The sequence below is a fragment of the Sprattus sprattus genome (genome assembly GCF_963457725.1).
Source record: "Sprattus sprattus genome assembly, chromosome: 13".
NCBI classification, from domain to species: Eukaryota; Metazoa; Chordata; class Actinopteri; order Clupeiformes; family Clupeidae; genus Sprattus; species Sprattus sprattus.
In genome coordinates, this window is record NC_137911.1 from 24,467,822 (window position 1) to 24,483,011 (window position 15,190).

At 45.5% G+C, this 15,190-nt stretch overlaps 2 protein-coding genes across 2 annotated transcripts in view; both read left to right on the plus strand.

The window, feature by feature from the left end:
* Positions 1 to 2,034: 2,034 nt before the first annotated feature.
* LOC308374462 (pancreatic secretory granule membrane major glycoprotein GP2) lies at positions 2,035 to 10,254 on the plus strand (the record flags this gene model as incomplete). The annotated part of the gene is made up of 10 exons (XM_080850243.1): positions 2,035 to 2,122; positions 2,289 to 2,321; positions 3,056 to 3,144; positions 3,394 to 3,498; positions 5,855 to 6,015; positions 6,426 to 6,561; positions 8,258 to 8,352; positions 9,167 to 9,335; positions 9,777 to 9,891; positions 10,079 to 10,254. 10 exons carry the CDS (start codon positions 2,035 to 2,037, stop codon positions 10,252 to 10,254), a joined length of 1,167 nt encoding a protein of 388 aa, XP_080706369.1.
* Positions 10,255 to 11,288: 1,034 nt separating this feature from the next.
* Positions 11,289 to 15,190, plus strand: part of fbxo30a (F-box protein 30a) — a 6,854-nt gene continuing 2,952 nt past the window's right edge. The window contains exons 1-2 of the mRNA XM_080850742.1: positions 11,289 to 11,435; positions 12,983 to 15,190. The exon at positions 12,983 to 15,190 is cut by the window's right edge and continues 458 nt beyond it. Of these exons, the coding sequence (XP_080706868.1) occupies positions 13,024 to 15,190 (2,167 nt within the window). The 5' untranslated portion in view covers positions 11,289 to 11,435; positions 12,983 to 13,023. The remainder of the gene's footprint in view (positions 11,436 to 12,982) is intronic.

The window sequence follows — 15,190 nt, forward strand, 5'->3', positions numbered from 1 at the left end:
GTTCTGCTATTTCCCTCCTAAGACTTACGGGAAAAAATAGTCTCGGATAATCTTTTTTAAAAAGATTATGTTAATGACCGAAATCCCCTTGAAATGAAGAAAAGAAAAACAACTGCACCCAGTCTCACAAGCGAGAGACTTGATAGACAGTGTCTATCCTCTTTAGCGTCAGAGGACAAATATTGGGCCCCCTGGCTGAGTGAGTGACATTAGTAAGCAGAGAGGCATGGATGTGTATTGGATGTGTGTGCACTGAGTGCCGTGCATTGCACACGCTCTGCAAAGCCGGGGCCTGTTTATGCCTGTGTTGTAAAGTGTATTGAGGAAGGAAGTGGTGAGAGTTTACAGCGAGACGGGGGAATGGAGGGTCCTCTCTCTCTCTCTCTCTCTCTCGGGCTGTACCGTCTTTCAGCGTCTGTCTGGAGGGCCCAGAGCCTTTAACGGAGCCAGACCTGTGTTTTAGCAGATCTGATTTGCAAGACAAAAACAAACAAAAAAAAAGGCAAAAAAAGGGGGCTGCATGATTCAGTGTCAGTAAAGAAACAGCTCCCGTAAAGAAGCCTTGTTAAAAGCGGGAAAGGGAGAATAAAAGAGAGGAAAAAATGTTTTCCAGCAGGAGGTGTTGTCAGGGGCTGTGTACAGAGGACCAGGGAAGGGGTTTGTGTAGGAATGAGATGTCTGTTAGTGTCAGGGCAGTGTACAGTTACAATAACAATAACACACATACCAGCAATACCACACCGGGACTTTCAGAATCACCAGTTTCACACAGTTTGTACAGTTTTACATCATGACCTTGTGATAAAGGATTGTAGACCATATGCTGGTGTTTGACCTAAGAGGGTAAAGATGCTATTTAATGGTGTTTGACATAACATCGTGACCAAATGAACAGGAAAAAAATATCTAATTTCTCTACTTGTCTTTTATGCAATCTGTTAAACCTGTTTTACTGGCACTGCATATTTTGACGAAGTGACCGTACTTGGAAAGCACTTTACGCTTCTATTAATTCGTCATTCCTTTGCTAGATTATATTGCAATTCAGTATCACTATAACCACTGAGATGTTCCGTGCTGAAAAGTTTTAACAATCCACAAAACATGTACTGTGTCGTTTATTTTTTTCATGTTCAACTACTATGATTTGATCTTCTGTGAATGCATAACTGTAATTTGCCAATAAAATGGGGGAAAAACTGAAAAAAAGTATCACTGATGTCTCTGGCCCATTTTTGATATGTACATATCGCTATATGATGTGATTGATTTTTATCCTTCATCTTCAGACTAGATTTCATCATCTTCAAGACATCTGTGGGGTTTGGGCACTGTCTACGGGTTTCATGTGTTTTCTTCCCATCCCCCCCCCCCCCTCTAATACACACTCATGCCTCCTCCTGATTGTGTGCCAGCATATGTCAGTGAACTGCCCTTGACTCAACTTCAGGACTTCTTTTCATGCTTGCGGCTGTGCTTCCCGCAACCGTAAAAAACAAAGGCGTTTTTTTTAAAGACCTTCCAGACAAAAAGGGCCCACACAAATGGAAAACACCACCCCCCAATATGATGCCTGCTCCATGCATGCTGAGCAGAGGGCTGGTGGTAGATTTGTTGCACTTAAGAGCGACCCAGGCGTGAGGAGGGGCAGTGACGCCCCTTTTGATTGTCACCCGTTGGTTTTATTTTGCCCCCTCCGCCCATCCCTCTACTCCTCTCCATTAGGCCAGTTCTGGTGGATCTCTGTTACCTTGGACTCCCCCTGGCTCCCACTATTCACGTGTGGAATCTCATTGTTAGAGGGACATCATTCAGGCTGCTGTTTTAAGGCTGGACAAGGGGCTCTCCACTCCACCCGCCACTGGTCTGAAGGAGCGTAGAGCTGAAGGAGCTTAAAGGAGAGATTTGACTGCTCTGTGAGGTGTAGAACGGAGAAGAAAGAGACGTAGAGCCAGGGAAAGGGGAGCAGAAGAAAGCCTAGGCAGCCTGGAAGAGAGTGAGGGAGAGAAGAAGAGGGGAGTCTGATCTTTAAGGATGATTCCTGTCACGCTTGCCCTGGCCGGATGCCTTCTGGCTCTCAGGATATCAGGGTCTGCTGTACAGCTGGTGGAAGAGATGGAAGGTGAGTCTGTCTGCTGCTGTCCCTTCGATTCTCCTAGTGATGGTAGTCTGGTAGATGGTCATCGCACGCTCTGTAGATGTTTAGGCTGCGGGCGTTTGAGGGGGTTGTTGGAAGGGCTGATTGTGTTCACTGTGATCCCAAGTGTCCTGGATTTCTATCTAAGCAGGATCTGCTGCGCAGCCAGAGGAGGTAGAAGAAGGTGAGTCCACTGATGTTCATTGCTCCCTCTTCTTCCTGTCATTAAGTGACCAATGTGGCGGTGGTGGTGGTGGTGATGATGTTTGTCATTTGAGGAGTTTGTTAAGCCATCTTAGCATTATCCTCTTAGCATTACCATTGCCATTAGGGCACCAATGACTTTCTATTAATGTTCTCAAGAGAAATGTCAATGTTTTCATGCATTCATTTCTTTTTTAAATAGGTGTAATTGGAAAATATAGATACAATTGTTTATAAGGGGGTTAGCATGCATCTGCAATATAAAATAAGCTTCAGGAAGGAGAACTTGTCAAGGTCTTTAAACTTAATTTTATTGTGCTGCATTCAATCTGCATGGTTTAACAAGACAGGGTGTTCTAAGGTGTAAAAGCCTCTTTAAATAGTACATCTTTGTTTAGTTCAGTATTACCTCTTAACTTAACCTAAGTCTGTCTAAGTCACAGTTAATGTTAAACAATAATTGCCAGGCAATCAGTGATTTTTCTTATTTCTCAGAGAAGAATATTGCTTTGCATTGTCATTCTACCAGTGACCAGAAAATGTATTTGTTTTATTTACTTTTGTCTGTTTTTGAGGCAAGGATACATTTGAAAAGGAGTGTGAAACATGATTCTAGTTAAAAAAAAAAAAAAAAAAGCATGATAAACATTTCATCCAGTGAGAAGAATGTTTGTGTCCTGCATCCAGAAGGCCTGTTCCCCTGTGTGTATTTAGATCTGAATGAAACCGTCATTTGTACCAATGACCAGATTGAAGTAATCATCCCCACTGCCTTCTTCCTCAGCAAAGTGCCTCCTGTTTATGTAAGTGAGAATCTCTCTCTCTCTCTCTCTCTCTCTCTCTCTCTCTCTCTCTCTCTCTCTCTCTCTCTCTCTCTCTCTCTCTCTCTCTCGTAACATCTGGGCACTAATTCACAGCAAATGTCTCTGTATCTGTGTTCCAGAGTGTGAACATTAATTTGCTTAACAGCCTAAGTTGTGTCATATGACATTTTGACATTTTATTCCATTAGGGTATACACTCCCATGGTTTCTCTTGGCTGCATTCCACAGGTTTGGGATTTACACCTGAATGATCCAGAATGCCGCGGTGTGCAGATAGGTGACAACTACGTCTTCAGTATCAAGACAAACCTCACAGACTGTGGAACACTCACCGTAAATATTCTACCTACAGTATAAAAATGCCCTGCCCAATTTGTTATTGTATTTTAGACCTCTAAAATAATGTATGTAGTGTTAGTCTAAGGACACAAAGAAGAGCATGGACTACTGTAAAGAGCTGGTCTCATAACAACAAATCATGTGTAACACTATTCCATTGGAACAACGCTTGATCGTAAAAGAGGACATTTAGAACCAACAACATGAAGACAAACTACTGTAAAGATCTTTGCTAGCCTACAGTGCAAGTCTCCCTCACACAGTAAATCAGGCTGCAGAGCTAAAGAGATAGCTGCAGGTCTAGTTCACAGCACAGCCTCCTAAAGGGTTCCATGCCGAAAGAGATGGGGGAGTTAAATATTGAGGATTTAGTGGGAAAACGATATGTTCATCAACTATCTGACTGTGTGCGTCAACTGGAGTCTTTGGTGACTTTTGGCATAGTTTATTTATATATCAAGGCGACAGATCTCTTGGCAGGAGAGTGTGTAGGACTAGTATTATAGCACAAGCAGAGTTGAGTGGTTTATATTAATCCTGCGCGTTTGGGTTTGTATTTGTGTTTGTGTCTGTGTGCATGTGCGTGGGGTGGGGGTGGTATGGGCTGCTGGATTTGAACAGCAGAGAGTGAGAGTTGGTGAGAGTTGAGAGTGTTTAAACTCTGAGGGAGTGGGAGCTGAGGAGGTTATTTTACCCCTTATGGGACTGAATGAGGGTTAGAGTGTATTAATCCCAATAGAGCGAGTGTCTGAGGGTGTATCTTACCCTTCAGATGAAGAAGAGAGAGGGGTTTGTGGGTTTGTGTTACTCCTCAGTGGACAGTAAAAGTGAGAATGATGAATGTGCTGTATGTTGGAACTAGCAACTGAGATATGCGGCGTGTGTTTTACCCCTTAAGAGGAGCTGGAGAGAGTGAGAGTTCATGGCTGTATTTCACTCCTAAGAGGGACGAGTGTTGTTACTCTCTTCTGGCCCAGACTTCCATGAGAGCTATTGGGGAGGGTCACTGGCCAAATAAATTATCCTGATTTATACGGAAATGATGACAGTGTTTTCAGTCGTGCTGAATAACCCGCCCCATAACTCAGCCACTCTCCCCGCGGTGCCACCCCTACTGTTCAGCTCATCCAGTGAACACAGCACTGTCTCGCCCCCACTCATTCTCTCTCGCTCTCACACTCACTCACTCACTTTCTCTCTCTCTCTCTCTCTCCCCCCTCACCCTCTCTTTCTCTCTCTCTCTCTATCTATTTCTCCCCCTCACTCACTCATTCTCTCTCTCTCTCTTTCTCTCCCCCTCACTCACTTTCTCGCTCTCTCTCTCTCCCCTCACCCTCTCTTTCTCTCTCTCTCTCTCTCTCAATGTGCTTCTGTGCTTGCAGGGCATAAATCTGTCCTTGAGGGCAGAAGGGTCCTTGAGAGGGTCCTCGGCGCACATACAGGCATTTCTTGTAAAGCCAGCAAAAGGTTAACATAGCTTTGTGGAACTAAGGGGGGCCAAACAAATGCCTCCTCCTCCCTCCCTCCCTCATTCACAGAGTTTTACAAGGCTTTAGCATACCAGTCTTGAGCAAGCCATTAAACCTACTTTGGATTGAATATTATGAGTGACATCGAAGAAAAACATTTTACAGCAGTGAAGTGATTGGCTTTTATTGTGTGATATATTACACTTTCCAAGTAATTTGATAGTTTCAGAGACATACAATTTTCCTCACCGCTAAGTAAGTCGTGAATGACTTGCACCGAGGGATTGTGTTGTTTTGTTTGATACAAAGGGACTACAGAAATCAAGAGGTTCTTGATTTTTGAATGTGTGTTTAGCAACCCAGTCACATTCTGCTTCAGTCTGACAGCCCAGACTAATCCTACCTCGAGTTCCACGGGTGGTCCGCAGACCGGTCACTGGTGAAGGATGACTATAGGGGGTGTGTTTACAGGTGTGCCATAAAAATCCCCAGTTTGTAGGTTATTCAGCTGAAAGTCACAGAAAGACCAGGGGCTGGACAGGGTCCTCAGGGAGGCACACAGACAGATTTTATGGCATTATCAATGTCAATGTCCCACGCCTGTGTCTGGGCCTGATGTTTCTGGTGTGCTAAGTGTCTAAAGAACAAAGATGTGCGAGAGGGTGGGACAGAGAAGAGAGGAAAGTGAGTAGAGTAGACACTTTAGATGGTGAGTATAGGTTTGGTTTGAAGTTAAAAGCTTTATGACACTCACGGCCTGCCTCATTTTCTGACATAGCGACACAGACACAAACAGATCCGGTTGCCCCAGAAACGACCTTGACTGTAGGATGGGGACCTTTTTAAAATCTTTGTCTGAGAACATATTTTCTCCCACACAGGTCTCGGATGACAAAAACATCATGTTCGTTAACACTATACACAACAACAATTCAGACATAATCACCAGGAGTTATGTCAACATCACCTTTGGGTGCCGGTACCCAGTCAACTACATGGTCCAGCAGCCCAATGGTGAGAACATGATCAGAGTGGACGTCAGGTGAGTTGCCTGGACATCAGCAGACGTATTACACTAGTACATGTTACACAATATTACTAATCCTAGCCTTTAATTATAAGTAACTTATGAATAACCAATAGTCGTAACGAATTAATTAGGTACTGAGAACCCACGGCTGCTCAAAATAATGTGGGTCGGTGGGTTTTTCTGCTTGAAATGTGTTCAAACCTCCGTCTTAATGAGGACACACATCCCCCAATGGGTTCTGTAAGCGGCATTCCAGACATGATCTTTTTCTGGAATTTCTCAGCTTCTAATAACTCAAAGAACTCAGAATCAGGGATTGGGTTTTCTAAGTTGTCAGACAATGGATTCTGCAAGAAAAGAAAAAAAGCAGTGCTTGAATAATTGGAATTTTTAATAGAGTTACAAATTTCTACTCTCCTCAGGACAATTACACTGAACACCGAGAACGGGAACTTCTCTGTGGCCATGCTGCTGTATAAAGACCAAGACTTCCAGGATAAATGGACTACAGTGCCCTCCCTTGGACTTGATGACAGTATCTATGTCAAAGTATTCATGGTTAGACATGTCCTTATATTTTCACAACTTCCTATCTACACCTTTAAATGGGTTGTAGCAAAGACTTTTTAAGCACGTTTTGCCACTCAGCAGCCATTTTGGCGACGCCTCCGGGCAGCTATTTCAGGCAAACAAGATCAGTCTCCTATCTAAGTGAATGGGGAGAGATGCATAAGTCCACATAGGATGGTCAAACAGACATTAAAAGTACATCACGTGGACAAGGCCAACAATGTGATTGGCTCATTATAATACATAGTAGGACTTCAAGTTTTAAATCCGTCATGTTTAGCGTAACAGATTCCCTCCTATTTCCCCCATTAAGTTTCCTGTCAGTGATCTGCCTCCTCCCTCATAACCTCTCTGGTTGTAGTGCTTGGCCTCATGGTTCAGAGGCTCGTAGAACCATTTCAGCATTTTAAGCTTTATAAAGTTGGCAACAAATGTAATATGGAAGATACTCCATCTTTCCCATCTAGATTGCTTCCTTTTTCAGTTTACAGCTGATAACACCCGAACTGCTGAAGTGTATTAAGGTCCCTCAAAGGGTTCTTCGTCATAAGGTTTTTTCTGTGGGACTAAGCCTGACAGGCTGAAAAGCTTACAGGCTGAGCATCTGATACAGTAAGGAGCAGCTATCTGTTTCCTCACAAGGCGTGATAAGGTGACAAGCATCTGTTCAGACGAAAAGCACACTCCATTCTCTGACCTCAACACTGATTGCAAAGGTAAACAAACCCAGTCTGTGATTAGAGACGTAACACGAGCACCTGTGTCAGGTGTCTGTGGCTCTCTGTCCTCCCTAAGCATTCTCTCCTCTCTCTCTCTCTACTGCACACAAACACGAACACAAACACATTTCAATTTCACTCAAATATGAGAGTGCAAAACAGACATTAGGTAGGTAACATTCTGTGACAATCTGCCCTGTCCGTAACTAAATTCCTCATGAAACGTAGCTTGGTCATCACAGATGAAATATGAACATATATGAACATCTATCAGTAGTCCGATGCAGTCATGTGGTGCTGATAGAACTCTGTGAAGCGAGGAGGGCCTCTTTCTACTCAGTGAGGGATAATCTTACGTTTGAGGCTAGACCTGGGTCTGGTCATTTGATCCCAGCACTCTCCAGACACGCACCTCTGTTCATTTAGTGGAATTCTCATTTAAAGGTTTTGGAAGGAAACATGAAATATGACCCGTTTACTTTTAGGAACGAACAACTGGACAAGAATATGAACCATGGGGTCACTGTACAAGTGGTTATTTTTGTGACTGACCTTTTATGAGCTTGCATGGGGTAATGTATGTACAGTAGAGTTTATGACCGTCTAAGGGTTATGATGGTGTTACCAGTATTATCTGTGCTCTCTCTCTCTCTCTCTCACTCTTTCTCTCTCTCTCTCTCTCTCTCTCTCTGTCTCACACACACACACACACACACACACACACACACACACACACATACACACACACACACACACACACACACACATTCCCAAGGTGCATCTGTTGACTCAACACAAATTCTTGCCCACTGAGTCAGTCACTTTCTCTGGGTCCCTGACTCTTTTGCTCCCTGCCCATCTGTTGGGTTGCTCTCTCTCTCTCCCTCTTTCCCTCTCCCTCTCTTTCTCTCTCTCTCTTTCCCTCTCTTTCTCTCCCTCACATCTCTCGTTCTCTTTTATCTCAGATACCAGCTCATCTGACGCTGCAGCTTGAAAGGTGCTGGGCCACGCCAAACAGTGACCCCTACAGCAACATACAGTACTCATTCATCCAGGAGAGGTCAGTGTCTGCAAACATGCACACACATAGAGGTCAGGGAGGCTATTCCGGTTACTGATGTTTTTCTAGTCCCACTTGTCATCTGCTCACTCAGAGGATGTTGTTGGAACCTGTTGCATGCTGTGGGTTGCTAGGCAAGTGGGGGACAAAACAAACGTCAGTGGTTTGTGTCATGTGATCCTCCCCCTGTCCTGCTATGTGCATTTTAGTCTGACAGCTGTGTATGTCCTTGACGGCCCAGGCGAGCTTCGCTGGGCCTGTAACGACATGGCAAAGAAATGCCCTGCCATGGCTGTTAACTGAGACTGGGGCCTCTACTCTACTCAGCCCATTGTTGTTCTGTTGTCCACCATGACCTCATGGTCAGTCAGTGAGGGTATTACCTAATATGTGACATTGCTGGATTAGTCAATGTATGGGTGTCTGTTGCTTAAGCTTTCACAGACATGTTCTGAAAAGATACTGCATTTCTCCATTACAGCAATGAAAACCAACATTAATTTTCACTTTACTGACTACTATGTACCCACACACTGCATACTCCACCATGGATTATATACTGTATCAAACTGCTATAGGAGTGAAAGCTGAGATTTGGTCCACACATATCTCACAGCTGTTTCTGGCATTTCTGAATGTTTTTGTATTTTTGTATATGGTGTATGCTTTGGCTGGTATGCCAAGTGTCAGTTGTTGCTGACATCTGTTGTGACTTTAGTATCTTACAGTGTCTGATGTCTTTTGAACCTGGCAACGGGTGTATCTTGTCTCTAGTGACTGTTGTTGAAACTGCTGGGTTTTCCCTTCTCTGCAGTTGCCCTGTACCAGGAAGTTTATCTACCCTGGAGGTGCTGAGGAATGGTCAGGGACCAGAGGCCATGTTCAGGATCCAAATGTTCAAGTTCGTGGGCAGCTCCTACTCCGATGTCTTCCTCCACTGCAACGTCCAGATCTGCCCCAGTTCTGCAGGGGTCTGCCAGCCAGTGAGGATCCTGTCTCTGTTCCTGTGGTCCTTCCCACATATCAGCAAAATAATATAATCCAAGATAAAAGCCTTATATTGATGGCTTTATGGAATTAAATATGTAAAAAATGAATTTATTATGTTAAAGCACAGCTTCACATCACATTCATATCTTAAATATGTCTACCACACAAAGTCAGTGTTTGAGATTTTATAATGAAGTGGGGTGAACTTGTATTTTTGACACTGAAGGGTGCATTGTTCTTTCGCAATGTGTCATATTCCCTTCCTACAACACTTGGATATACATTTTTAATTTCTGAGCACTCCAAATCTCTCTCATCCCCCTCGGACATATTTCTATTGTTTAGAGTTTGAACTGTCCTTAATTTTTCAGATTACATCAGAATACATTTGATAAGAAGATCCTGAACAGCTGACTTTCTTTGTTTATCTTAAGAACTGCTCTGGAGAGGAAGCATTAAGCAGAACACGCAGGGATATCACCGTGTCTCATACAGTATCTTACGGACCAATCAGAAGACTGCTAGCCGACAGTGGCCACAATGGCTTGGGTAAGTAGCTTATTTTTGTATAAAATATTTTCATATTGCACAACATTGATCAACTTTGCTTATATAGAAGGAAATGAATTATGTTTGCCAACGTATGCATTGACAAAATCCATATAAGTAACTGATTTACTTAAATGTGTTGAATGCAGTTTATGATGTGTGTGTGTGTGTTTGTTGTGTTTTTCAGATAGCAAGACCAGTATTTCCGTAGAGAGTGTGGTGCTTGGAAGCACACTGCTGGTGTTGCTATTGGTAACAGGAGTTTTTGTAAGGCTCTGGCTCCGCAGTAGGCGCTCCTACCCTCCTAATGATGCCCAGCTCACCCTCTCCAACATACACCACCTATCAGAGGTGGCTTCATGAAGCAGCACACACTAACAGATTTCAGTGTACATAATGGTGTAGAGGGTCATGGTGGTAGTAGCCTACAGATAGACAAGGTGAAACAAGTGAAATAGAAAATATTTTGTATTATTTCAAACTTTTTGTACAGTTTTATGTGTGCTAACTTCAGAAAAAAAATAAAATCAAGATTCTGCATCAACATCCCACATACAGCCAATTGATTTTTGATTTCATAGAGCATCATACCTGAGGCACAATACCATTGGGCCGTAATAAAGTTCTTTGACATGACATTGGTTGTTATTTTGTTCATTTGTCTCTACCTTCGACTCTCTTGAATATGATCTTGTCTTGAGCTCCGTTAGATCAAATTAAGTCTATCACTGGATGTAGGCTACTGAATTGCAAAAATACAGTGACAAAGAAGTAATTCAAAATTTCTGAATGAGTTTGGGACAACGTCTCTGGTGCCTCAAAAAAAATCCAAATCATATATATATATACATTTGAAATTCTGCCATAGGGCATATGTAACGCCAAGAATAAGACATCTGATGGGATTTGCCCCTGACCCTTATTGCTCTTTTTGGGTTTCTGGGGGGATTGTGTATATCTGTATCTATATAACATGTTTCCTGATGTGGTTGATTGTATATCTGTGATATGGAAATAAAAAATGAATGAGAAAAAAAAATCTGAATGAGTTAACATTTAAGTGTGGTAGGGTATTTTAAGAGTTGCATGGGTTTCAAGGGTGGCCTATGGCTTTATTTGTATACCTCCAGAAAAAATCCTTGGATCCTAGGTCAAAATAACATTACAACCATATTTACTCAGCTCCGGTCTATATAACAGATACTACGGCTGTAAGTTTTCATTTCCACTTGTGTTGTTGAAGCAATTCTGTTGTGCTGTGACTATTTGGTCGCTGTTTACTGGCATCAGTGTTGATTTCGTCAAGTGAGTCATGACGTAATACAAAGGCGACGGGAAAATAGGCACCGCTAACGAACAACTTGGCTAGGTATAACACATCAGTGGGAGACGTGGAAAACAACGGAGGGGATTGATAAGTGTAACACAGTCATAATTGTACAGCTTCTATTTGCGGTGTTGCGACACCGTTATACATTAAATCATAACGATAAGATACGAAATAATATTGTCGTTTCTACTAACAAGCCTGTCACAGAATCACGGTAAGAAACTTGCGAGTTTGTCGGCATTCTGTGTCGGATAAAGATTAGCTTGAGAATTAGCTAGGTTGCTATTGAGCTAGGATAGCCTGTTAGCAGAAATCAAAGTTTGGGCACAGTCTCTGAAGCGATAGATAGCTGCATTGTCGGCTGTTGTCATTATATCAGCTACCCGTTTTGTTAGTTATACGTAGTAAAATATAGCTCACTGACAAGGAAATTAAGGTTGTCAAAGTTGTTTTCATCGTTTAACTCGTAGCTAATGTTAGCTAACGTTAACTTGCAGTATCAATAAACAATGTCGCCATCCTGCTAGCAGACTTGTTAGCTAGCGGACTAGCAGCCGTGATCCAGCAACATCTAAATAAAGACAGACGCTACGCTGTACTCGCAGCTGTAACGTTGCAAACATACCAAGTCCAATGTGGGGAACGATGACACAACCGGTAGCAGTTGGGTCAGGGCAGCCTCTGTCATTTTAAATGTCTCAAATCTTTTGAATGTAATGTTGGATTAGGACAGCCCCTTGAAGTTTTGAGTGTTTACACAAACAATCTGGTTAATTCATGTATTAGTTAGTTATTTTAGTAAGTTCACCAAAGTTAGGAAACTTTACGCCAACTCACTGCCGATAAATCAAATGTAATCGTAAACTATTTGCTAAGATTTGTATCCCAGCAAAGTTGCGCCCCAGTGACACGTTATGCATGTCTACTACCACGTGACGTAAATACCAACAAAGTAGCTGTGTGTTTCTAGTTTGATGGGCCTAATAGTTTTTCGGCTTATCTGTCAGCCGGTTTGTTTTGACTGTCCGGTCATTTTAGGTGTTGATTTAATTTTACCTCAGACATTTAGACAAGTTCATTCTGACGTTGACGTTTTGGAGATAAATCAAATAGTTCAAGTTTGTACATAATATAGGCTAACATGACTTTTCATAAGCTGAACATGTTGCATTTGTGCGCATTCTGTTCTGGTTTCTGTCAGTGTACTCTAGTATTTGTTCAATCAAATTCTGTCATTAAATTGTTTCCAGACAAGCCCACGTGTCTAACGAAACCATAGTATGCAACGCCAGTATACGTTCTTGTTGTGACCATTCTCGCGACCACGCTGACATTTAAACAGTGAATGCATGTTTTGTTGTTCAATACCACCCCTGGTTTTGTGGCACATAGTGATCTGGCCTTTAAGATTCATATTGCCACATCACGGCATTCTAGGTAAAGGCATGACTGTGCAACTTAAGCCATGTGTTGTGAAATGTTGTCTGGCAACTGAGAGTTTTAACTTTGTAAACACACTGCGTCGTGGCAGAACGTCTGCTTCTTTTTTTAAGACTTGGAAGGGGCTTCAAGCAGCTATCCGGCATAAGCACACTGTCAAATTTCAGTCGTATAAAATTGTGTCAGCTAGAAATCCTTTTAGCCTGTTATCAAGTGCTAATAGTTGAAATGTCTAAAAATGCATTTCTGCAAGAACGAATCATTATTATAATGTTAATAGCACAGTAACACTTCTTCTCTTCATGCTTGGCCCCTTTCCAGGAACAGTGAGCTGTCTCATTTAAAGCTTACCAGACTCCCAGATGGAGGAGCTGCACCCCCACTGCCTGACATGCGTGAACCGGAGGTGCATGACGCGACCAGAGCCTGGCGCCTCCTGCGACCTGGTTGGCTGCCCGCTGGTGTGCGGTGCCGTCTTCCACTTGTGCAAGGGCAGCGAACACCGCCTGCTGTGCCCGCTGGAGCGGGTGCCTTGCCTGAACACTGGCTTCGGCTGCCCATTCACGCTGCCACGTGGGCGCCTGGCTGAACACTTGGAGTTCTGCCCGGCCAGCGTGGTGTGCTGCACCATGGAGTGGAATCGCTGGCCTGTCAGCTACGCCGACCGCCAGTCCTACGAGCACCTGAGCTCCGGCGGCGAGGACGAGCCCGTGGAGCAGCTGGACATGGCGCTGGCGCTGCAGGACCAGCGCATGCTGCTGGAGTCGCTCCGCGTCACGACCACCGTCAACAGGGCAGCCGACGACAAGCTGAGCGCCAAGAGCCAGCCCCAGGTGCTGATCCCGGAACAGCCGCTTCAGCACCACCACAACAATCAGCAACAGCAGCAGCAGCAGCAACAACAACAATTACAACAGCAGCAGCAACAACAACAACAATTACAACAGCAACAACAGCAGCAGCAACAACAGTTACAACAGCAACAACAACAACAACAACAATTACAACAGCAGCAGCCACAGCAGCAGCCCCAGCGGCCCACTCAGGTGGAGTTGGCGCGTGGGATCATGGACATGCAGCAGGAGTCCTACAGCGAGCTCTACATGGCCTCAGTGGAGACCAGCCGGAGTCTAGCAGCGGCGCTGGACATCCTCACCAGCGCCAACAAGGAGATCGACCTGCTCATGGACAGTCTGTCCGAGAAGGAGCAGCGCAATGGCGCACATCACGGCGGAGGGGTCAATGGAGAGGTCAACAGCGAGTGTAAGGACGTTGAGAACGTGGAGATGAAGGACAGTGACTCAGGGTCGGAGGGTGAACTGGGGGCCGTTGGAGGGGTTGACCTCAACCACACAAACGGCATGAGCTGGGAGACCCATAACGGCTTCAGCACGTCAATAGAAGTCATTGCGGATGGAAAAGACGGTGACGTTGAGGACGGAGAGATGCAGTGTGTCATGCCCTGGAAGAAGAACAAGCCCTTGTTTAATGGCTTCCACCGGCCAGAGAGCAGAGGCGGGCATCATCATTGGCGGAACCAGCACAGACTGCAAGGCAACGGGCGGAACGGATCCTCTGACCTCCAGCCTGAGCTGGTTCTCCACGCCAGGCCAGTGGTGGTGGAGCCAGCTGTGGCCCAGCACGGAAACATCACCGCACCTCGCTTTTCACCGCACCTCGCTTTTTCACCCCGCCCTCATTCAGGCCCGAGGCCCCTCCCCCTCCCCTTAGCCAACCACCATCTGCTGGCTGAGGAGGAGGTGGAGGAGCTTCACATGAATGGGGCGGGACTGCTGCAGCCACTGGTTGTGGTGGAGGGGGACGATCTTGCCCTGGATTTGGAGGAGGTGCTTCAGCCACTGGTGGTGGAGGGGGAGGAGCTTCCACCATTAGTGGTAGGGGAGGAGCTGGAGGGGGTGGAGCTGCAGCCGCTGGTGGTCGAGGCGGATGAGGAGTTGGGGGCGGTGGCAGTCGCGGCTCAGGTGAACGGAGGGGAGCTGCCGGAGGTCGTGGGCGAGGCAGCCGACCGCTGGCTGGAGCGGAAGCTGCACAACCTGCAAGTGCTCCGAGGCGTGTTTACATTCAACGGGCGCCGCGCACTGCTCTCCGACCCCTACCACCTTTTCCGCGCCAAGATGGAGGACAAGGCGGTGGACACGTCGGACCTGGAGGTGTCGGAGGACCCCATGGGCCTGCACGGCATCGACCTGATCACGGCGGCGCTGCTCTTCTGCCTGGGCGACTCGCCCGGCGGCCGCGGCATCTCCGACAGCCGCTTCGTGGACGGCTACCGCATGGACTTTGGCACGCAGACCTTCTCCTTCCCGTCGGCCATCCTGGCCACCAACACCATGGTGGGCGACATCGCGTCGGCCTCGGCCTGCGACCACGCCAGCCCGCAGCTGTCCAACCCCAGCCCCTTCCACACGCTGCGGCTGGACCTGGTGCTGGAGTGCGTGGCGCGCTACCAGACCAAGCAGCGCTCCATGTTCACCTTCGTGTGCGGCCAGCTGTTCCGCCGCGACGAAT